Source organism: Thalassophryne amazonica, chromosome 1 (genome assembly GCF_902500255.1).
Source record: "Thalassophryne amazonica chromosome 1, fThaAma1.1, whole genome shotgun sequence".
NCBI lineage: Eukaryota > Metazoa > Chordata > Actinopteri > Batrachoidiformes > Batrachoididae > Thalassophryne > Thalassophryne amazonica.
The window spans coordinates 5633307-5658676 of NC_047103.1; the positions used below are offsets into that span (position 1 = coordinate 5633307).

The 25370-nt window shown below is 42.7% G+C and overlaps 2 protein-coding genes across 2 annotated transcripts; both read left to right on the plus strand.

Moving 5' to 3' along the window:
• The first annotated feature begins 3934 nt into the window (after positions 1–3934).
• rpl22l1 (ribosomal protein L22-like 1) lies at positions 3935–9247 on the plus strand. The gene is made up of 4 exons (XM_034188537.1): positions 3935–3985; positions 5902–6015; positions 8673–8794; positions 9097–9247. Exons 1-4 carry the CDS (start codon positions 3977–3979, stop codon positions 9239–9241), a joined length of 390 nt encoding a protein of 129 aa, XP_034044428.1. The 5' UTR covers positions 3935–3976; the 3' UTR covers positions 9242–9247.
• Positions 9248–15446: 6199 nt separating this feature from the next.
• On the plus strand, positions 15447–25370 carry slc7a14b (solute carrier family 7 member 14b). Its single transcript, XM_034188622.1, is given in 8 exon segments — positions 15447–15839; positions 16921–17157; positions 19504–19721; positions 20515–20530; positions 20533–20660; positions 21010–21218; positions 21296–22074; positions 24551–25370. Coding segments are annotated over 8 exon segments (2262 nt in total). The 5' UTR covers positions 15447–15538; the 3' UTR covers positions 24925–25370.

Genomic DNA, 25370 nt, shown 5'->3' on the forward strand with positions numbered 1-25370 from the left:
TCTGAGGGTAACAGCAGAGTGACGTGAGACAAAGAGGAGGTGAAGGTAAAACGAGCGTGTTGGAAGCTGAAGCTTTACAGCACAAAGTAGGAACTGCACGTCAAACTGCTTCAGGATGGACTTGAGCGTTTCAAGCAATGAGACTTGGATTAAACTGACAAACTTGTGGAGGCAAAGCAAGAGTTTGAGTGGGAACGAAAGAAACGTGGGAGGAGAAATCAAGAGTGAAGAGATTTTAAACCATGTAATGAGCCAAGGCAGTGAAAACTAAGTGATGTTCACCAGAGGAGGGGTTGAGAAGGAGCATCTATCCATCTTGTTACATTTTGAGGAGAATGTTTTAACAAGAATCAAGTTTGACTGGACGTGCCACCAGCCATTGGGTTCAAAGTCTAAGAGATTTGGACACTTGGCAGCTGTGTGTGGAGGTAAAGCACAGTATGGTAAAATGTGGGAAGGAGGGCCGTGAGTATGGCCAGGGTCCTGACGGTCAAAGGTTAAAACAGTGCTGCATATAACAGGTGTGAGACAAACAGTTAACAGTCTGAAACTGGGACACTTCAATTAGCATGGAAACAGTTGTAGTCCAGTTGGGACAACCAGAGAAAGAGTAATGTGAAGCTGCCAGTGACAGACCAATTGTATTGATATGGAACTTAATTGAAATAATGGAGCGCATGGTCACTGATAGGCTGACCCATATTGTAGAAATTAGAGGGTTACTTGGTCCCAATCGGAGTGGCTTTCACAAAGGGAGAACAACCCTGGACCTTGTGCTGTGCTTGAAGGATGATGTTAGGAAAGCTCAAGCTAATAAGGCACCGTTAGGAGCTTCTTTTTTTATATATTGAAAAGGCGTATACAACCCCTGGCAATAATTATGGAATCACCGGCCTCGGAGGATGTTCATTCAGTTGTTTAATTTTGTAGAAAAAAAGCAGATCACAGACATGACACAAAACTAAAGTCATTTCAAATGGCAACTTTCTGGCTTTAAGAAACACTATAAGAAATCACGAAAAGAAATTGTGGCAGTCAGTAACGGTTACTTTTTTAGACCAAGTAGAGGGAAAAAATATGGAATCACTCAATTCTGAGGAATAAATTATGGAATCACCCTGTAAATTTTAATCCTGAAAACTAACACCTGCATCAAATCAGATCTGCTCATTAGTCTGCATCTAAAAAGGAGTGATCACACCTTGGAGATCTGTTGCACCAAGTGGACTGACATGAATCATGGCTCCAACACGAGAGATGTCAATTGAAACAAAGGAGAGGATTATCAAACTCTTAAAAGAGGGTAAATCATCACGCAATGTTGCAAAAGATGTTGGTTGTTCACAGTCAGCTGTGTCTAAACTCTGGACCAAATACAAACAACATGGGAAGGTTGTTAAAGGCAAACATACTGATAGACCAAGGAAGACATCAAAGCGTCAAGACAGAAAACTTAAAGCAATATGTCTCAAAAATGCACAACAAAACAAATGAGGAACGAATGGGAGGAAACTGGAGTCAACGTCTGTGACCGAACTGTAAGAAACCGCCTAAAGGAAATGGGATTTACATACAGAAAAGCTAAACGAAAGCCATCATTAACACCTAAACAGAAAAAAACCAGGTTACAATGGGCTAAGGAAAAGCAATCGTGGACTGTGGATGACTGGATGAAAGTCATATTCAGTGATGAATCTCGAATCTGCATTGGGCAAGGTGATGATGCTGGAACTTTGTTTGGTGCCGTTCCAATGAGATTTATAAAGATGACTGCCTGAAGAGAACATGTAAATTTCCACAGTCTGATGATATGGGGCTGCATGTCAGGTAAAGGCACTGGGGAGATGGCTGTCATTACATCATCAATAAACGCACAAGTTTACATTGATATTTTGGACACTTTTCTTATCCCATCAATTGAAAGGATGTTTGGGGATGATGAAATCATTTTTCAAGATGATAATGCATCTTGCCATAGAGCAAAAACTGTGAAAACATTCCTTGCAAAAAGACACATAGGGTCAATGTCATGGCCTGCAAATAGTCCGGATCTTAATCCAATTGAAAATCTTTGGTGGAAGTTGAAGAAAATGGTCCATGACAAGACTCCAACCTGCAAAGCTGATCTGGCAACAGCAATCAGAGAAAGTTGGAGCCAGATTGATGAAGAGTACTGTTTGTCACTCATTAAGTCCATACCTCAGAGACTGCAAGCTGTTATAAAAGCCAGAGGTGGTGCAACAAAATACTAGTGATGTGTTGGAGCGTTCTTTTGTTTTTCATGATTCCATAATTTTTTCCTCAGAATTGAGTGATTCCATATTTTTTTCCTCTGCTTGGTCTAAAAATGTAACCGTTACTGACTGCCACAATTTTTTTTCCTGATTTCTTATAGTGTTTCTTAAAGCCAGAAAGTTACCATTTGAAATGACTTTAGTTTTGTGTCATGTCTGTGATCTGCTTTTTTTTCTACAAAATTAAACAACTGAATGAACATCCTCCGAGGCCGGTGATTCCATAATTTTTGCCAGGGGTTGTATGTTGTGGCAGGATGGTCACCTTACCAAGCTTAAAGCCAAGGAAATAGGTGGGCAAATGTTTAACTGGATTATGGATTTTTTTGAAGAACAAAACCACTGAAATAAGAATTGGAGTAGCCCATGTAGTGTTTATCCAAGACAATGGAGTTCCACAATTGTGTGCAGTTCCTTATTGTTTAACATCATAATTGATATTTTCTAGGAGGTTAGCCTTGGAAGGTCTTTGTATGCAGATGATGGTGCATTGTGGGCTAAGGGTAAAAATTTTAATTTATGGAGAAAATGCTTCAGGCTGTTGTTGGCTCAGTGGAGAGACAGAATAAGTGGGGTTTCTGTTTTTCTGTGCATAAAACACAGGCTATATGTTTCTCCAAAAACCATAATACCCCCCCCCAAAAAAATCAATTTAATCGTTATGGGCAGGTAGTTAAGCAAGTTCAAACTGGTTTTTGGGTGTCTGGATGGGTTGTGTAAACTGACCTGGAGATCATGTCCAGAGAGTTGTCACACGATGTAAAAAGGCAAAAAATATAATGAGGTATTTGGTAGGAAGTAGCTGGGGAGCTAGCATGGAGTCTAAGATCTGCCTTAGATTATGTGTGTATCATATATAGCCCGACCACAAACTCATCTACAAAAGCTTCATGGGATACAAACTCAGGCCCTCTGTGTACGTTGTGGAGCTTTCAATACGCCGTCAATCCCACCTGTTCAGGTCGAGGTTGGAGAATTACCTTTGACCTTGATGGGATATTGGCCAAATTTACAGGGTCACAAACAGACACAGCCGACCAAATTTGTTTTAAATCCAGATTGGGTTAAGTCAAATAGATTTGTTTGGATAGGAACTAGTCAAACGAAAGTAATAAGTATAGTGGGATGGACGGTCTAGTTCCCTAATTTGAAATACACAGATATGATTCAAATATTTACAGATTGATCTAAAGCTCCAGTCACACTGGAGCAGTGGTTTATATTCTCCAGTTTCATACGTTGATCATAAAAGACTGTCGGATCATTTAGCTGTCTTTTCGGTGGAACTGCTAGTGATCCTGCTGCACTGTGGTGGGTAGAGGAGGTGAAGTTCAGTCACCAGGTCATCTGTTAAGATTTAATGGACAGACCTGATCAATGAGATTCTTCAAAGCCTATTTAAACTACAGCAACATAATATTTCAGTATGGTTCATGTGTCATTCATTATGAAATTGAGGGTAACGAAGCAGTAGATCAGCTGGCCAAAGTAGCTCTGATATCACAAATACGAATCAACGTTCCTCATTAATATACGTCAGACTCCATTAATGCTCCACATCCAAACAGTTGGTGGCGGTAAAGCACCGTGTCAGTTTGCAAACCACCAATAAACTTGACAGAAGAAGGAGAAGGCACCTGATCTGTGCTGCGTCACGTGTGGCTCCTCCTTTTCCTGTCGTCATGGCGCCGGTAAGTACACGTCCGACGTCACTCCTTATGAAGGAGATTAATTTGTTCATTTTTCATTCTAAATTGTTGTCTTTATTTGTTAAACGATGTTATTTTTTGTATTTGTTTTAATAATACGGGTTTGAATTTGATCTGAGACATTTAAGTGAGAATCTGCGGTTTGGTGCTAGTACAGTTAGCATTAGCTTGCACGTGTTCCGTTCTTAATGCCACGGACTCGAAACTAGTTTTAATATTAATGACTTCTGATTGTTAAAATTCAAATGTTCTCGTTTCAAATCCCACCTCTGACACATTTGCGTAAAAGCAAGGGAACAACCGAAGGGAAAAGTCCCGCTATAGAGGGTTTTCATGTGACGTATCGGTCGTCATTTTGTGTCCCGCGCCCATTCTGGATTCCGACGCGGTGGCCGCTGTGATACGCTGCGTGCATTTGGCGAACAATTGCAGAAGCTTCAACGTCGGTGTGAAGAGGCCTCACGGCACCGTGGCGCTGAGAGAGATCCGCCGCTAACAGAAATCCACTGCTCCCAGAATTTTATTTTATTTTGTTCGGCAATAAAATTATATATATAAGAATACATAAAAATACTGCCGAGGATAACACAAGAACGCTTCCAATACGGATGCTTACATTGTGGTCCTCGATCACCGAGCTGCTGAACCGCAAGCTGCCCTTTCAGCGCCTGGTGAGAGAAATCGCTCAGGACTTAAAGACGATCTCCGCTTTCAGAGCCGGCGAGGCCGACCTGGTCGGCAGCTTCCTAGTTCACAATATCGCAGGGTGACACTGTCGGCCAGTTTGTTACATCACCACTAAATTCACTATCTGGTATAAGATACGGATCCACTGAACCAACTGCTACACATCTATCACAATAAATAGCTTTATCTAGAGGATTTAAAGCATCGTAATAACCGTACATTCTCTCCATTTTTCTATCACACGCCAGGCTCCTTGTAATCCAGAATGGAGACACCTGTCCTGCAGCAAATCGGTCACGTGATTGAAAACCCTCAATATGGAGCCATAATGCAACTGAATGTCTTTTATTGGGTATTCAGGTGGGAAGTAACTATAGAGGGTTTTCAATCATGTGACTGATTTGCTGCAGGACAGGTGTCGTTTCCATTAAGGATTACAAGGAGCCTGGCGTGTGATAGAAAAATGGAGAGAATGTACGGTTATTACGATGCTTTAAATCCTCGAGATAAAGCATTTTATCGTGATAGATGTGTAGCAGTTGGTTCAGTGGATCCGTATCTTATACCAGATAGTGAACTTAGTGGTGATGTAACAAACTGGCCGACAGTGTCACACTGCGATATTGTGAACTAGGAAGCTGCAGAACATCACAGTGGAGCTCTGAAAGCAGAGGTCGTCTTGAAGTCCTGAGCGATTTCTCTCACCAGGCAGTAGAAGGGCAGCTTGCGGATCAGCAGCTCAGTGCTCGAGGACCACAATGTAAATAAGCATCCGTATTGGAAGCATTCTTGTTATCCTCGGCAGTATCAGAAAACACGCGCACACCACAGACACCGGATGTTTTGATTCCTCTGCTGATCACAAGGATGGCTGGATCTGGTTGAGCTTGTGGTTGTTTGTAGGCAAAACATCATTCTTTCCATTGGTACCAAGTATTAGCTTATTCGCGCTGATTACGAGAAACAACGGCGCAAATATGACAGCAGTGATCCGGAACCGGCAATGATCCGGAACTCGGCAAGTGACTGTATGTCAAAGTTATATTTTTACCTGAAAACTGACTTGTAGATTACACATCACTGAAGTCATTAGATGTGGATATCTGTATGTAAAGCTGTCGGAGGCACAAGTCAATTTGTCAGTGAGCTCAGTAAATAAAAATTAAAAAGATAAAAGATGTGGATCCTGATGCTGACCTTTGACCTCATAGATCAAACAGAAGAAGTCAGTTGTGGGCAAAAAGTCCAAAAAAGGAGCGACGTGGAAGTTCACCTTGGACTTGACGCACCCCGTGGAGGACGGCATCCTGGACTCTGCCAACTTCGTATGTTTTTAATATCACCTTTGCAGCACAATGTTAAAGCAAAAAAAAAACCTGTAGGATAAATCTGTGAGATTGTATGAAGCATAAGTTGTTGTTTTTTTGTTTTTTTAAGTCCTTAAGTCTGAAAATGATAATCATTTAATTGATGAGAGCAGAGTTTCTCATAACCCACAACTAACATCACATTACTTGTTTTGACCAAAGATTTTTGAAGTCTTGTTTTTCACAATGATTTAAATCCAGTTTCTTCAGAGTAACAGTTTTAAATCCAGTTTATACTAGTTTCAGAAGGGGTTTACTTATCACTCACTCATCTTCAACCGCTTATCTGGGATTGGGTCACAGGGGCAACAGCTCTAGCAGGGGTCCTTGGACTTCCCCTTCCCGGGCCACATTGACCACCTCTGACTGGGGGATCCCGAGGCGTTCCAGGCCAGTGTGGAGATATAATGTCTCCACCTAGTCCTGGGTCTTCCCCAGGGTCTCCTCCTAGATAGGTGTGCCTGGTACACCTCCCAAAGGAGGAGCAGCTCTACTCCGAGCTCCCCACGGATGACTGAACATCTCGCCCTGTCTTTAAGGGAGACACCAGCCACCGTCCTGAGGAAGCCTATTTCTGCCTCTTGTACTTGCAATCTAGATCTTTTGTCATGATCCAACCCTCATAACCATGGGTGAGCGTAAGAGCGAAGCCCGACCAGTAGATCAAGAGCGTTGCCTTTTGGCTCAGCTCCCTTTTCGTCACAACAGTATGGTAGAGCGAATGCAATACCACCCTTGCTGCACCGATTCTCCAGCCAATCTCATGCTCCATTGTCTCCTCACTCGTGAACAAGACCCAGAGGAACTTGAACTCCATCACTTGGGTCAAGACCTCATTCCCTAGCCAGAGTAGGCATTCCATTGGTTTCCTGCTGATTCCATCGGTTCCATGGTACTGATCCTCCCTAGGGAACATCAGCACCCTAGGGAGGCACCCAGGAGGCATCCTTACCAGATGCCCGAACCACCTCAGCTGGATCCTTTCAACATGAAGGAGCAGCGGCTCTACCGAGCTCCCCACAGATGACCAAGTTTCTCACGCTATCTCTAAGGGAGACACCAGCCACCCTCCTAAGGAAGCCCATTTTGGCTGCTTGTACCCGTGATCTAGTTCATTCGGTCATGACCCAACCGTCATCACCATAGGTGAGAGTAGGAATGAAGATTGACCAGTAGATCAAGAGCTTCACCTTTTGGCTCAGCTCCCTTTTCGTCACAACAGTATGGTAGAGTGAATACAACACCGCCCCTGCTGCGCCTATTCTCCGGCTAATCTCACGCTCCATTGTCTCCTCACTCGTGACCAAGACCCCAAAGTACTTGAACTCCTTCACTTGGGGCAAGACCACAATCCATGGGTTTCCTGCTAAGAACCATGGCCTCAGATTTAGAGGTGCTGATCCTCATCCCAGCCGCTTCACACTCGGCTGTGAATCGATCCAGCGAGTGTTGGAGGTCACAGGCCGATGAAGCCAACAGGACCACATCGTCTGCAAAAAGCAGTGATGAGACCCTGAGCCCACCAAACTGGAAACCCTCCTCCCCCCAATTACACTTCGATATCCTGTCCGTGAATATCGCAAACAGGATTGGTGACAAGGTGCAGCCCTGGCAGAGGCCAAGCCCCCACCAGAAACGAGTCCGATCCGAACACAGATCTTGCTTTGTAAGTAGAGAGATTGGGTGGACCTGAGAAGGGACCGCCTCACCAACAGGCCTGAAGGGCGGCAGCTTCTGCTGTGGGGGAGGCAAAACAGCACGTGTGGGAGGAGTTCAGAGTAACCATGGAGAAGGACTTTCGGTCTGCACCAAAGTGCTTCTGGCAGACTGTGAGGCACCTCAGGAGGGGAAAACGGGGAACCAGCCAAGCTGTCTACAGTAAGGATGGGACTCTGTTGACCTCACATGAGGTGATCGGACGCAGGAAGGAACACTTTGAGGAACTCCTGTATCAGACTGAAACAACCCCTGTAATCGGGGCAGCAGCTGATGGAGGAGCATCAGTTTCCCTGGTGGAAGTCACTGAGGTAGTCAAACAGCGGGTTTAGAGTTTTCAGTGTAACTGTAAATTCAGTTTAAATTAGTTTCACAGAGGGGTTAGGGTGACTCGAATCCAGTTTTAAAAGGTTTGTGCGGTTTTAAACCTCATTTTAAGGAGTTTAACAGCAGTATATTCGATGCTTTTTCTGATTAACAACAAACGAGTTTTGGAGCATTTTGAACGCAAAAAATTTTGAAGTGTTTTTGAAATGGTATAAATCATTTTTCTGATTCTTTTTTTTTTTCTTTCAATTAAAACTGAAACGAGTCAAACTTTGGTACATTTACAATATAAAGCAGTTCCTTATGCTTATAGGAGAGTAATGATGCACTAGCATCACATTATCGCGATATCTAACATCCCTGTTGACAGTAATAACTTCAGCTTAAGTCATTAAAAAAAAACCCTGTGTTTCTTGAGGCTGTCATGTTTGACGTGTTTTCTGTAATGTGGTTTTAAGGGTTGGGTGGCGCTGGCGAGCAGCTAACCTTGTGATCGGACTAGGGTTTCCTTCCCTAGTTCCAGACTGACTAGGGTTCTCTTCCCTAGCGTGTCACTGTGCTCTGTCCAATAGGAGACCTTCCTCAAAGAAAGGATAAAGGTCAACGGGAAGATGGGGAACCTGGGTAATGTGGTCCAGGTCGGCCGCATGAAGAACAAGATCAGTGTCACGTCCGAGAAGCAGTTTTCTAAAAGGTAAGACGAGCTGTTGTTGCTGAATCTTCCGTTCTCCGGTGTTTGGGACAAAAGTGGCAGAAAAGTGGCTGTCTGTTATTTTCACTGACTTGTCGGACAAAAATTTTACATTTAATAAAACATTTGACCTGTTTGGTTTTATGTTAAAACTTTTAAACCTCTTTTGAATTAAACCGCAGGTGACTGATGTCTTTGTGAACTCTTCCTGTTTGTGCCGTGAGCACCATGGATTTTATTTACACCTTCAGACCTTCTGTTTCTGCCACGAGGGAAAAGTCAGTGAAAATCCTCTCTCCCAACAGGTACCTGAAGTACCTGACCAAGAAGTACCTGAAGAAGAACAACCTGCGTGATTGGCTGAGGGTGGTGGCGTCCAACAAGGAGACATACGAGCTGCGATACTTCCAGATCAGTCAGGACGACGATGAGTCTGAAGCTGACGAGTAAATAAACGTGGAAAACATCACGTTCTGTCCTGTGGTTTTTGGGTCCAATTCACAGCCAAAGGTCAAAAAGGGGGGTTGAAAAGGTTTCCTATGCAGGTGTTACTTCTTCAGCTCACTGGGTGGCGCCACAGTTCCTCTTCATACTTTTTTTTTATTATTATTGAAAAAAACTTATTTATATAGATCATTTTAAATTCTTTTTTTTTTTTTTTTTTTTTTTTTTTTAAAGAGTCAAGAATCTGGAGGAACCTTGAGTAGGTCACGTACGGGCCTGAGCTTCGAGCTGATCCGGACTCTGAAATCCTGCAGGTGGTTTTGTTCAGACACAAACTGAACATCACAGAGCAACAAAAACACAGTTTAAAATGTGCAGAAGTGGAATTTGCCTGAATTCATCTTTGTTCCATCAGACCAGAATTTTTTCTTCTTTGTGAAGTACAGACGTAAAGTATGAATTTTGATTCTGCATAAAGGTTTATTTAGGGTCTATGAAAAGTCAATGCCAATATCAATTCCTTGGATCACCTTGAATCATTGCTACTTTACCCATATTTGGTCAAAATTGTTCTTTGTCCAAAAGAATTCAGGGTTTCAACCCTGGTTTTATTTGCTTTCAGCGTATCAGTGGGTCAAAGGTTTACATACGGACAGTCTTAACCGTGCGGATAGCCGAAGGTTCCAGAAATTGGAATTACCTTGATAGGCTTCTGAATAATTGGCTGGTGTAATTTGCCTTTTAATTGGAGAAGCTTTGGTTGAATTTAAGCTTCTTAAGTGTGGATCCAGTGCTGGGAATGTGAAGAATTAACCCAAGGCTTCATGGAACCACAAGCACAACTGGAAGTTGGGTCACAAAATGGTGTGTTTTTTTTTTTTTTTTTTGATTAAGCTCATTACCTGTATAAAAGACACCTGTTCACACAATCACACTGTCCACCATGGCCAAGACCAAAGAGCTGTCTAAGGACACCAGGGACAAAACTAGACCTGCACAAGGCTGGGATGGACTACAGGACAACAGGCAAGCAGCTTGGAAGACAACTTAGTGTAATTATTAGAAAATGTAAGAAACAAGATGACTGTCATCTCCCTCAATCTGGGATTCCATGCAAGATCTCACCTCGTGGGGTAAGGATGATTGTGAGAAAGCTCAGAACTACACAGGAGGACCTGGTCAATGACCTGAAGAGAGCTGGGACCACAGTCACAAAGATTACATTAGTAACGATGCTGTCACGGTTTAAAATGCTGCAGGGCAGCAAGGTCCCCCTGCTCAAGCCAGCACATGTCCAGGCCCATTTGAAGTTCACCAGTGACCATCTGGTTGATCCAGAGGAGACATGAGAGAAGGTCATGTGGTCAGATGAGACCAGAATAGAGCTTTTTGGAATCAACTCCACTTACCATGTTTAGAGGACGAGAACAACCCCAAGAAAACTATCCCAATTGTGAAGCATGGGGGTGGAAACATCATACTCTGGGGTTGCTCTTCTGCAAAGGGGACAGGACGACTGCACTGTATTGAAGGGAGGATGGATGGGGTCATGTATTGTGAGATTTTGGCAAACAATCTTCACTCAGTAAGAGCATTGAAGATGGGTCATGGCTGGGTCTTCTAGCATGACAATGACCCCAAACACAGCCAGGGCAACTAAGGAGGAGCTCCGTAAGAAGCATTTCAAGGTCCTGGAGTGGCCTGGCCAGTCTCCAAACTTGAACTCAATAGAAAATCTTTGGAGGGAGCTGAAACTCCAAACCGGAAGGATCTGTAGAAGATCTGTATGGAGGAGTGGACCAAAATCCCTGCTGCAGTGTATGAACCGGGTCAAGAACTAGAGGAAATGTCTGAACAAAGGTTTCTGTACCAAATATTAAGGCCTGTTTTTCTATTGTATCAAATATTTATTTCATGCAATAAAATGCAAATTATTTATTTAAAAATAATCCAATATGATTTTCTGAATTGTTATTCAGATTCTGTCTCTCAAAGTTGAAGTGAACCTACGATAAAAATGACAGACCTCTACATTTTTTAGGTGGGTAAACTTGCAAAATCAACAGTGGATCAAATATGAGTACTGGTCATATAATTAGATTATCATGAAAAAGTTGATTTATTTCAGTAATTCCATTCAAAAGTGGAACTTGTATATTCATTCATTACACACAGACTGATATATTTCAAATGTTTATTTATTTTAGCTTTGATTATTATAACTGACAACTAATGAATATCCCAAATTCAGTATCTCAGAAAATTATAATATTACTTAAGATCAATACAAAAAAGGATTTTAAGGAATGTTGGCCAATTGAAAAGTATGAACATGAAAAGTATGAGCATGTACAGCACTCAGTATGTAGTATGTGGCGTGTCATGGAGTCGATCACTCTGGGGCACTGCTCAGGTGGTATGAGAGCCCAGGTTGCCCTGATCGTGGCCTTCAGCTCTTCTGCATTGTTGGGTCTGGTGTGTGGTATCTTCCTCTTCACAATACCCCATAGATTTTCTATGGGTTTAAAGGACAGGCGAGTTTGCAGGCCAATTAACAGGGATACCATGGTCCTTAAACCAGGTCCTGGCAGCTTTGGCACTGTGCAGGTGCCAAGTCCTGTTGGAAAATGAAATCTTTTTCACATTTGAGAAAACTGATATACTCGTATTAATTGAAATTTACATCATATTCATCAATATGTAATATATTGATTATGTTGTGAAACATGACATTTTGTTTCAAGCCGTTGGTTCCACTCTGCCTAAATTTGCCCAGTTAACCACTAATGATTCTCATGAGTCACTTGGAAACTTTTACAGGTAATTCGATTTCTGTTTTCAGAGGTGATGTATGTAAACTTTTGCCCTGCTGGGACTAAAATGTGTCCAGACAGTGTGAGGAAGTTTTCTACCCAATTTCAAATTTTAACTCAATTTACAGCTCATCTGTCACATCTGGTTTATTTAATCTACGTTACATTTTACCGTCGCCGTTTGGTGCGTTTGTGACACAGTCAGTGATCTGGAAAAAAAACAACGACAAAACAACTTACACATTTAAATGAAATGTACAGTTACTTATGCTCATACTGTGGATCTTCTCTGGTGATATGAACTAATTTGACCCTTAGGGTCAGAGGTCACACACTGTTTAACTGTGAATTGAAAACGTTCTGTTAATGTTAAATAAATGTGAATTCTGCACTAATTGTAGTTTGTTTTTGTGAATTTTTAACTCCTTCAGGCTGCTGCTGCAACTTTTGTTCCTTTAGACAGAAAATGATGCTTTTCTTTTGCACTTTGGATCGATTCCCGTTCGCTCATCTGTTCCGTATAAAAGGTTGACTGAGGAATTCGGAATTCTTCCACCTTCAGCCTCAGTCTGCTTCAAACTGCAGCTTGTCGTTTAACACGAAGATATTTTTCATTATTTTAGCGAAGTACAAACTGTAAATCAGATGAACTATGTGGGAAAGAAAAGTTCAACACTTCACAATAAGAGTGAATGACGTGCTTTTATGTTCGGATCCCTTTAAAGTGACGCCTCACTCAAAAAGATTAACAGTTAATTAACCCTTAACTAAGGTGGTTAGTAATCATTTATTAATGCTTTAAGTATGTTTTGTCATCACGGATAAATTATAATACCTTTAATTACTTCATTAGTACCTTTAATTAATTACTAAATTCACTGTTAGTTAATATTGATTACTGCATTAATTAATATATCCTTATTGTAATGTGTTGCCATAACGACTAATATGACTGGCAGACTCGGGTCCAGTGGTACTGGAGTTAGCAGAGAGTGTGGAAAAAACGACAACACTAATGAGTTCAGTCACACCTGAAGATGTACGTACACGACCTGTGATCACTTTTCCTACTGAAGATAAACTGCTTTCTGCTGCTCGGCCAGATCAAGAACACCGTGCAGAAGGTAGGCATAAATATTGATATTTTAATTATTTTCACCTTTCATGATGTTCATGATATCAAAAACAATGTAAGTGAAACACGAGTCTGTTCCCGCCTCCCATCAGAAATGTGAGTATATGTTAGCTACCCACTGCTCAGCTGATCAATAATGGATCAGTTTGCTGATCACATGGGTTGGAATAAGTAACACTGTTCCTTCTCTTGTCACCATTTCTTACAGGTGTGTCAGGGACGTGGACTGAAACCACCAACAGGTGAGTGGGACATGATGTCTGCTCAGGTGTGCTGATCCTCCGTTTATACGCAGACCTCTACTTTCCATCCCTGAACTTTCTGAATGTGCAGCACGATTCACTCGGCATTTGAAGACTTTTCTCTGTTGGCTTCACTTTGAGCTTCTGTAGCTTTCTGCTGTGAAAGTTGATCTGTGGTCTTCATTAATGATTTACAGATGGAGTCTCACTCTGATGAGTCAGAAGAACAGCTGACTGTATCCCATCAGCACCTGCTGTCTCACCTGATCTGGATCACCCAGTTTTTCAGACCCTTTATAATTATAAGACTTTATCACAGTGGAAATGATATTTACAGTGACCTTGTTTACATCATAATTAGTAAGATTCTCCAGCAATCTTAAAAGAAAAGCATTCAAAAATACTCAAATTATTTGTACTCAAAATCATTTATGGATTGTTTTCGTTACACCAATTTTTTGCTTTATGACATCACCACTTAATATGTCTTACAAAAAGGTCATGATCTTTTTTTTTTTTAATCTTTTTTTCATTGTCTTAAAAGTTATATTTTCAGTATAAAAAGGTTAGCTGGTAAAGTGCCGTTCACACTGAAATTTTAGCCATGAAACTTAAATTTATATCAGTCTAATTCGTATATTTGTTTGTATAATTGCAACAGTTGCATTGAGTTCAACTCAGTGAACTTTCTCATTTAAATTCCCTCCAATTATACAGTTTTTTAAAGTTGTAAATCCCGTTATAACACACAACAAAACTTAAAATATACATAATTTAAAAATAGCACACTTGATAAATTGCCCCAGCCAAATAACATACAAGGTTGCGAATATTCTCATATAAGTTAAAGGGAACAAAAGTGTCTTCATTGTGAATCTAAAAGACTGGACAGAATCATACTTTTCTTATTCCAACAGAAAAACCTTCATAAAAAAGATGCACATTTGGGATTGAGAAACGGTAAAACTGCATTCTAATCCATTTACATTTGTTCCGCAAATCTAATTGGTTAATCATGTGAAATTTCAGACCATAAAATATCGAGTAGACTGTGGCAAAATATTCGACCGTTTCACATTTGATGCATTACTCCCCGCGCTGACCGTGCTGCTGCGCAGGTTTCATAATGGCAAATGGCGCAGTCAGCTGAAAGCGACAGAAACTGGCGTAGCGACAACGCTGAAATAAGTGGATTTAATGGATTTAACTGGATTGATTGATGGATTTACCGTGGATTTAACTCAATGTAGCTGACGAGATGGAGAAATCTGTGAGTCTGCTCACAGAATTTCCAGTTTGGCATGAAGACGTCGTTGCGACGGTAAGCTTTGACAAGCCGACCACACCCTTTCACAACGATTCGCCGACCGATTTACAAATAAACCGTGCAACCGATGTTACTGGATTAGAATGGGAATAACACTGTTATGTCTGATGATTTGCAGATGTTCATTCTGGATTACAGTTGCAAATATCCGTTTTACCGGCAATGCGTCGTAAATTCCAGTATGAAATATGGGGAAGCTCAGGGTTCTGTTTTGGGCCCTTGTTGTTTTTACTTTTCGCACTTCTTGGACAGAGATTGTGAAGAATTAATTTTCACTGTTATATTAATGATGCTTAGTTTTACGCACCCACATAAATCAGTCTGAAACCACGGACCTTTAAGACTGCTATCAGCTAGCCATTTAGCATAATCCAGTTTTATGAAATTGTGCACGGTTGCAAAAGCAGATCACAGTAGTTTAGTTGTTCATAAGAAGCCCGGATGGTGTGAGTTCCTTTCAAGTGATTCATTTTTAATCTAGTGGGTCACTGAGCTAGCTAATGTGACTATAGCATATGGACATAGCTTTAAAATGGACTTTTTTTGAGCAAATATGTTCCAATAATGTTTAGAGTCAATTATGCATTTACTCTAAATAATGTATTCGATATTATTAGTGTAACCACACATACCTTCTTCTGCTTTTCAGGGACTCTGACATCAGCGTGACTTTAACCAGACCAGGTAGAAGAAGCGGGAGGAGTAAGGATGACGAAGAGAACATGTTGAGAGGAGAAATGAAGGAGGAACGATAGAGTCACAAACAGAAAACAAACAGGTAGAGTGATGGCGGCGTGGCTGGGCCGGGTGTCCTGGACCGACACCTGGTTCAACATGTACTCCCGCCTGCGTCGCACCAAGCCAGTGGGCACCATGGCTCAGAGCTCTGATGACCTGACTGAACTCGGCATGGGGTCCGAGGTTGGACTCGCCAAGGTTCTGACCACTGTGGACCTGGTTTCACTCGGGGTGGGCAGCTGTGTCGGCACAGGGATGTACGTGGTTGCTGGACTGGTTGCCAAGGCGTTGGCAGGACCTGGGGTCATCCTGTCCTTCATCATCGCTGCAATGGCTTCCATCCTGTCAGGTGAGTGGTCAAGACATACATCCACCACCTTCAGAGGTTATCTCATAACCTCTGACAGAGTGGGCATGTCTTTGTTGAGGAGGTGTGGTCTAGTAGCTGGGTTGAACGACAAGCTTGGTGGTAGGGTAACCCTACGGTAGCCCGACAACCGGCCCTGAATTGGGCCAGATACTGGCCTCTCTCTCCTAGCCTGTGATTGGTTGGCGGCTGAGATGCTGACGTCAGCTTCACATTGATGTGGCGTGAGTGCTGCTCTCCTATTGGTTGTTTAGGAGAGGGAATTCCAGCGCTGCTCAACTGTTGATCGTTTAGGAGTGGGAAATCTCACTCCAAAATGGAGGCCAGTATCCGGCCCAATTCATAGCCAGGCCGGTTGTCGGGCTAACCCTACGGTCACATTAGCTACAACCATCAAAAGCAGAGCGACTACTTGCCGTTCATTTTCAAACGAGTCAGTGCTTTGTAGCAACAAGCGACTGCGGCTGAGATGGGAAGTGAAAAGGCAGCGTCACGCCAGCTGGTTGTTCACTCAAACAAAATAATCCAACATGGAGGAATACGCGTTGAAACAGCTTTATTTCTGTATAAATCTGTTTCTCATATGTTTTGTAAAAGTTGGAGAGAAATAAACACTTCCAAATCTAAACCCCTGTTTTTGTAACCAGACAATGACATCTTACAGAAACATTAGCATGCACAGCCCGGGAACGCACATCAAGCCACAAAACCAACTGCTCATTGCCATCATTTTTAGCTAATGTGATTAAGGCTAATTGAGCAAATCTTAATACACATACTGATCATTAATGCAAAATTTAAGTAAAATACAGTAAAATACCTGAACATTACCCAACAAAACATGCTACATGCTAACTACCAATGTTAGCTGGTTTAATTATGCTAATTAGCCATGTTAACTGGCTTGGTTAGCCTTCATAGAGGGTGGACTAGCTTTGTCAATTATTGGATATTTACTTGTCAGGAATAGCTTTATTAATTTACCTCTTTTTGGAGCAGTTTGTGTTGTATGTTAATCTGTGACTTTCTTTCTTCCCTTTTACGGTGTGTAACTCCCTTTTAGGCATGTGCTATGCTGAGTTTGGAGTCCGAGTCCCTAAAACCACCGGCTCGGCCTACACCTACAGCTACGTGACAGTCGGGGAGTTTGTGGCCTTTTTCATTGGCTGGAACTTGATCCTGGAGTATCTGATTGGCACAGCGGCGGGGGCGGCGGCTCTCAGCAGCATGTTTGACTCTCTGGCCAATCACAGCATCAGTAACTACATGATAACACATCTGGGAACAATTAGAGGACTCGGTCAGTAGTTCACTCATCATGGTCAGAAATGTTCATCTCATGAGTTTGTAACGGAGTTTGTCATCTGGTCTGTTCTTCAAAAACTCATCCCAGTCAGGCTGGAAATATTTTGCAAGCTTGATGTTCTTCATGTAAGGCGTCTGCGCCTTTATGAGGTGATGGTCTAGTAGTTAAGCGTTGGGCTTGAGACCAGAAGATCCTCGGTTCAAATCCCAGCCTGACTGGAAAATCACTAGGGCCCTTGGGCAAGGTCCTTAATCCCCTAGTTGCTCCCAATGTGTAGTGAGCGCCTTGTATGGCAGCACCCTGACATTGAGGTGAATGTGAGGCATTATTGTAAAGCGCTTTGAGCATCTAATGCAGATGGAAAAGCGCTATATAAATGCAGTGTATTTACCATATGCCATTCTAAAAATAATTAATGTTCATGAGTTAAATGATATGAATAATTCATGAGGTGAAAGATGGAATGTTCCATTGAAAGAATGAAAAATCATTCATTATTTGTTTTATAGAACGGCTAAAATAGATCCTTGCCATTTGATATTAGATTAATTTATAAACAACTGAAAAGGAACTTACATGTTGGTGTTCGTCACTGCTGCTTTGACATCAACAGTCCAACACGAACTTTAAATAGGAATCCAAAATTGTTCTCAGTCAACTTGCAAAAACAGTCAGATAGCTCAAAAACAATTCAGAGCAAAAAATTGCATCAGAAATTTGTCCCGGTTTTCGTCCTAACTTCATCCTAACAGCTGTTCATGCCTCACGGTTTACAACATAGTGGATTTGGTTGTGTGTGTGTGTGTGTGTGTGTGTGTGTTAGAAGCATTAGTATCATCAATTAGCTCGTTCAAATCCTCGTCTGTCAGCAAAACAAACTCCACCATGTTTAGCTAAACGCCACCCCACCAGCAAGTGTGTGCACGCGCGGTGATCCCAGCGTGCAATGGTACAAACCACACGGAACCAAATTTTCAGGGTAAATGGAACCAAAATATGTTTTTTTGTTTTTTGGGGGGTGGGGGGCGGGGGGGGGGTGGGGGGGGGGGGGGGGGGGGGGGGGGGGGGGGGGGGGGGGGGGGGGGGGGGGGGGGGGGGGGGTTATTAAATGAACCAAATTTGCATGCTAAATACAACGCAACACAAATGGGACAAATAACCCATGTCATGTGACATACAAAGCACCAATCAAATGGCAAGATCCACTCAGCCGTTGTATAATTACCCATAACACACAGCTAAGGAATTCATGAATAAATGATGCTAACTGGGTGGGATGTATAATGTCTGTATAACGTAAGAACATAAGAACATGTGGACAAGGTGCAGCGCTGTGAATACTTTCCGGGCGTACGGTACATCCTGAAGCACCCGAAAGCAGATTTTGATCATCCAAATCTTTCTCATGGTTCAAAACCTTAATTATTTTGTGATGCTTTTTCTTTCTTTTTAAATCACGTCCATAAAGTATGTAATAAAATCTTCAGCGTTATTTATTTATTTGTCTGTCTTTCTGTCAGACAGAATTATGACAAAACTACTACACAGATTTTGATAAAATTTTTACCACAGATAGATATTAGGACATGGAAGACTTCACTGAATTTTGGAGGTGATCTGGATTGGTGGACGTCAGAAATCTCTGATTGCTCTTGTTTTTTTAACTGTTGTATTCACATTCAACGGCCACTTTAACAACTTGATAGCACCAGGTTGGACCCCCTTTTTTCCTTCAGAACTGCCTTAATTCTTCATGGCATAGATTCAACAAGGTGTTGGAAACAGTCCTCAGAGATGCATCCATTCAGCCAGTCTGTCCATTCAGCCAGTCTGTCCATTCAGCCAGTCTGTCCATTCTCCTCTGATGTCTGACATCAACAAGGCATTTCAGTCCACACAGGTGTCACTCACTGGATAGCTTCTCTTTTTTGGACCATTCTCTGTAAACCCTGTAGATGGTTGTGGGTGAAAATCCCATTAGATCAGCAGATTGTGAAATACTCAGACCAGCCTGTCTGGCACCAACAACCACGCCTCATTCAAAGTCACTTAAATCACCTTTCGACCCCATTCTGATGCTCAATTTAAACTTCAGCAAGTTGTCTTCATCACGTCTAGATGCCTAAATTGCTGCCATGTGATTGGCTGATTAGCTATTTGTGTTAACAAGCAATTGTGCAGGTGTACCTAAAAAAAAAAAGTGGCCAATGAGTGTACACCAGTTTCAGTCTTACATTTTGAACGATCCGGATAATTATTTGATTTAGGAAACATCAAAGGCCTTTCTGTCTTTATATCCTTTATGACATCATTGAGTCTTGATGTTTTGGTGTGTTTCAGGTAAAGGTGAGGATACGTACCCCGACCTGTTGGCACTCTTCATTGCCCTGTTGGTGATGATGATCATAGCTCTTGGTGTTCGTAACTCCGTGGGCTTCAATAACATCCTTAATGTGGTCAACCTGGTTGTCTGGATCTTCATGGTCATTGCTGGACTTTTCTTCCTCTCCACCAAGAACTGGGAAGGTGGCAGGTTTCTGCCCTACGGATGGTCAGGGGTGAGATAGACAACGATGGATGGATGGATGAACAGATGGATGGATGGGTTGGTTGGTTCATTGGTTGGTTTGTTGGTTTGTTGGTTCATTTGTGTGTCACCAGAACAGCTTCAGTGAATATTGGCATTAATTCTACAAGTTCTCTGGAACTTTACTGGAAGGGATAGTCCTTCAGTTTTCCAAATGTTATTTCCTCATTTGGTGTTTGGATGAAGGTGGTGGAGAGTGCTGTCAGGTACCTCAGTTCTAAATCCCCCACAGGTGTTCACCTGGTTTGAGAGTCAGTCAAATATATAGATAGAATTTGTGTCTGTTGAGTGAAGCTCTCATGGTACTCCAATGCAGTGGGTCTGTGTGGGTCCAGTGACCCAGCAGATGGCACATGGCCTGTTTGTGGCAAACCTCATTGACTAAATGGACCAAACAAGAGGTCAGAAGTAGATGTTGCTTCTTTATTGTGCTAACATGGTACATGAAGGCTGCAGCAGCTTTAAGGTTTAGTTTGTCCTGAATGTTGCACAGACAAAACCACTGGACTTTGGATTCCAATTAAAGAGGCAATTTCTCAAATTTAATGCCAGAACACCACTCAGAACATGTTGCTCCCACATGAACCCTACTTCATCCATCAAACCTGAATTTGTTACCTGAAGTTACAAGAACAGCAAGAACAAGAACAGGTTTAGGAATGAAGTTCTTTGACTAAATCTGGTTCTTGAGGTGTGGTTGGATGTGAATTCTAAAGGTACTCGTGAAGTTCCTCGGTACTCTGTAAGTTCTTTTTCCTGTTCAGGTGATGCACGGTGCAGCAACTGTTTCTACGCCTTCATCGGCTTTGACATCATTGCCACGACGGGGGAGGAGGTCAAGAACCCCTATACCTCCATCCCTTATGCCATCACCACCTCACTGGTCACCTGCCTCACTGCCTATGTGTCTGTAAGTACAGGGTTACATGCATGAGCTCCATGGAACCTACAGGGAACCAGCATCAAAGTACCTGAGCTGATTAAAAGCACTTTATCGCTGTTGTTGGCTAACTGGCCGAGGACCTCAACGAGGGTTGACACAGGACCTCCTGTTGGTCTTGACTGGATTGTTTCAAAGTAGGTGGGGCTTGGTGGTTCTTCAATTGTAGACTCCACTGTTGTGCCGCCGCCTCCAAATGTACAATTTAGACACCAACTGTGGGATTGTAGGAAATGGAACCAATGAATCAAAATGTTGGTTTTGCTGCAGGAAATCTGTGAGTTTAAAGTGGATCTTTATCAGGTTTTGTTCTGTGCAGGTCAGTGTGATCCTGACGCTCATGGTTCCGTACAACCTGATTGACGGCTCGGCTCCTCTCATGGAAATGTTCGCCATGCATGGCTTCTGGTGGGGGAAATATATTGTGGCTGTGGGATCGGTAGCCGGACTCACCGTGTCCCTGCTGGGGTCACTGTTCCCCATGCCCAGGGTCATCTACGCCATGGCACGGGACGGACTGCTGTTCAGGTCAGAACCATCAGAGCGCTGCAGAGAAATGAGTCCAAATCACGGCCTCTTTGACGACTGTTTTTGTTTTCGTTTAGGTTCCTGTCACATGTTTCAGCGTTCACTCGCACTCCCACAGTGGCGTGTTTGGTGTCGGGGAGCTTTGCAGCTATCCTGGCTCTCCTGGTGAGCCTGCAGGACCTAATTGAGATGATGTCAATTGGCACCCTGCTGGCCTACACGCTGGTTAGCATGTGTGTGCTCTTACTGCGCTACCAGCCTGACGAACATGACGGCCACTTCCCCCCGGGACAGGAAGTGGATGAGCTAAAGCAGCAGGAGGACGGCGCCGCCTCCACCAAAGATGACGACATCCTGATCGAAGGGTCAGAAGGTGACGGATTGCCATCCTATCATGGCAGCGGCACTGAAGGAGATGGTGATGACTCTGATTTCCACACAGGCCCCGCCCCCCTGCTGAAGAAGCTTCTAGGAGGTCATTACTATACTCTTAAATTGCGGCTGGGAATCCCTGATGCATCGTCCCGCCCCACCCCTGCCACCGGCCGCACTGTGACCAAATGTACCCTCCTCTTCTTCTTCACGTCCTTCCTCCTCTGGTCCACCATCATCTTTGACATTGAACAAGGATCAGGTGCTGCAGCGGCGTTTTCGGGACTGGTGGGCGTGCTGATGGCTGGCTCCTTGGCAAAGCTGCTGATTACAATTATACAGCAGCCAGAAAGTGGGCGGAGTCTGCCTTACATGGCACCTTGTGTGCCGTTTGTACCTGCGGCGGCCATATTGGTCAACACCTACATGATGCTCAAACTGTCGTCGCTCACGTGGGTCAGATTCACCATCTGGTGCTTCATAGGTCAGCTTCACCATTGCAGGATGATTGTAGCTTCAAAATGAAATTTACTTTGAATTTTATTTGATTGCAGACAGTTTGAAACTGAGATATTTCATGTTTTTTTCTGGTCAAATTTATTTCATTTCTTAATATTCATCCATTCATGCATTTCACACCGACAACACCTTCCAAAAAAGTTGGGACACTGAAGCATTTACCACTTAATCATGCTGTTGTTCTTTCTCACAACACTTAAAGACATTTGAATGTTGAAGACACCAACCGATGAAGTGTTTCAGGTGTTATTTTTTCCCATTCTTCCTATAAACACGTCTTAAGGTGTCCAACAGCACGGAGGCGTTATCTTTACACTTGTTGTTTCAAAACTCTCTTCACATTCTCTATTGTGAACATGTCAGGACTGCAGGCAGACCAGTCCAGTACCCATATTTCTCTTCTTCTGCAGCCATGTCTTTATAATGTGCGCAGAATGTGGTTTTGCATTGTCTTGTTGAGACATGCATGGACACCCCTGGAAAAGATGTCGTCTTGAAGGCAGTATATGTTGCTCTAAAGTCTGTGTACTTTTCCGCATTAATGCTGCCATTGCGTAGTATAAATGACCTTTGACAAGGGCACGTACATGACCCCAGACCAGGACAGACTCTGGCTTTTGCACTTGTTGCTGATAACAGTCTGGATGGTCCTTTTCCTCTTTGGTCTGGAGCACACAGGGTCCATTTCTTCCAAATAGGATCTGGAGTACTGACTTGTCTGACCACAGTACACGTTTGCACTCTGTGATGGTCCGACCCAGATGTCTCAGAGCTCAGAGAAGTCGACGCCGCTTCTGGACTAAGTTAACATAAGGCTTCTTTTTTGCACAGTAAAGTTTTAAGTGTCATTTTTAGATGTAACTCTAAAAGTTACAAAGTTTGACCAAAGTAATTCCTTGCCCTTATAGTTATATCAGCTATTGATGAGTGTTGGTTCTTGGTGCAGTGCTCTCTAAGGGATCAGAAATTCCTCCAGATTACTTGAATTGTTTAATGATATTTTGCACTGTAGAAACCATTTCCAGTCTTTCTTTGAGCAACATAGTTTTTAAACATTTCAATAATTATCTCATGACTTTGTTGGTAAACTGGAGATCCTCTGTCCATCTTGGCTCCTCGGGGACACAGTCTTTCGTGGATCCTGCTTTTGTACCATCATGATTACAGTCACCTGTTTGAAATAACATCATAACACTTTTAACCTCATTACAAGCCTTAAATTGCTCCTATCCCAACTTTTTGTTGAAATGCAGGAATGATATTAACAAATGAAATGAAATTAAGTTGATCAGAAAAAAAACACGACATATCTTTGGGTTTATGTTGTCTGTAATGAAATAAAAGTCCAACTAAAGGATCAGTGCAGATTTTTTTGTGTGTTTTCTGTCTCAAACAAACGTTTTCTGATTTGTGGCTGCAGGTTTTTGGTTTGCAGAGAAACTAAATTCGTCTGCACCTGGTTGACAGATGACTGAGATAAAAAAAAAAAACAGAATCTCAACGTGTGGAATTTGTGCAAACTGAAAACAGTCTGCAGCTCTGCTGAACTTAAACATGTCAGCAGAACTTCAGCAAACCGCCGAGCGAAACGTGACGTCACATTTTTGTTTTTTCAGATGAGTTTCTGTTCACACTCGGTCCAACACCTGTGTCAGAACACAAAGTTACTGTTACTGACAAATTACATGTAATTCTGCAAATATTTTTTAGACATTTTTGATCCCCAGAAGTCCCAAAGTGGATTTATCTATTTGTTTATTTACTCATTAAAATCTTATGCACAGAAAATACAAACATGTTCCCATGTGACTGTTATCTTGTGTGCACAAGATAAAACTACCATTTTCTGGAGTTTCAGGGGTCATTTAATCCACTGCACCACAAAACCACCTTAAATCCTGCACGGCGACCAACCAGGCAGATATCCAACAAACATCTCCGCCTCTCCTAAATAACCATCTTTCTGCTGCAACCAGGGAAACATGAGTGTGTCCTCGACCAGGTGGAAACATGGGCGTGTCCTAAACCAGGTGGAAACATGGACATGTCCTGAACCAGGTGGAAACATGGAAGTGTCCTGAACTAGGTGGAAACGTGGGAGTGTCATGAACCAGGGGGAAAAAAATTCAAATTTTTTTTTACAAATCACATGACCTCTGACCTCCACTCCTCCTCTTCCTTCAGTGATTTGAATCCAGAATCCAGGTTTGGATCTGGATCATAAAGGGTTCTGCCAGCAGGTTCTGTGATGTTCAGCTGAAAATGTTTTCAGTAATCCTGATACTGGACCTGGTAAAACCTGCTGGGTCAGAGGTCACCTAATTGGGGAGGGGGGTGTCTTCGTTTGTGTAGTTGAACTGTAATTAAAATATAACTTTACTGAGTCATTTTTGATCATTTCTGATTCTTCTGTGGTGAACTTTGTCACTGTTGATCTGCAGGTCTGCTGATCTACGTCTGTTACGGCGTCTGGCACAGCACGCTGGAGCTGAACGCCCGTGAGGAACAGGCACACGCCAGCTCCTACCAGCGCTACGACGACCACCTTGATGACACCTTCACTCCAGACGATGACCTTTACCCCCAGGATCAGGATGGCAGACCCTACCAGGGCTGGTCTGCCCCAGAGGAGAGGGGGTACCACTACCAGAAACACCATGAGGGCAACCAGGACCATGAGGGCAACCAGTACCAGGACCATGAGTGGAGTCAGCATGAAGAAAATGGAGAGCAGAGCGGCTACCAGTCTGTACCGGCGGACCGCTGCACGAGCAGAGGAAGAGTCAATCAGAGCTTTGATGGGAAGGAGGACTGACATGGACCCGGATGTGATTCCCCAGAAGTACAAATTTCAACATGAAACTGAACTGAAATTGTGGCAGACTGAAGTCAGAGAAGAAGTTCGATCGCTGTCTTCACTTCTCATGTTTCCTTCACCTTAACGACCTTAATGACCTTAACAAAGTCACTTCTCGTCTGTTTGGGGTTTCTTCAGCATCACTGCAGCACCTCTTAGAACCAGTGAAACCAGAACTCAGGTCTGTTTTACACACAGACTGTATGAAGGTTCAAATTTTATTACCTTATCGGCTAAGAGACGTCAGCACATCTTAAAGTTTGGAGATAAGGATATTATGCAAAGGTGATTCATTTGAACCACGATAACAACAACATTAATATCAACACATTTTCAGGGTTTATTGTGACGTACAGTAGTGTTCGAATAGTAGTATGCTATGTGACTAAAAGATGAATCCAGGT

Bases quoted from the DNA above. Each gene is read 5' to 3' on its own strand.
- rpl22l1 (XM_034188537.1), top strand. The intron at 6,016-8,672 runs GTATGTTTTTAA...TCTGTCCAATAG, and splicing joins TCCTGGACTCTGCCAACTTC to GAGACCTTCCTCAAAGAAAG. The intron at 8,795-9,096 runs GTAAGACGAGCT...CTCTCCCAACAG, and splicing joins GAGAAGCAGTTTTCTAAAAG to GTACCTGAAGTACCTGACCA.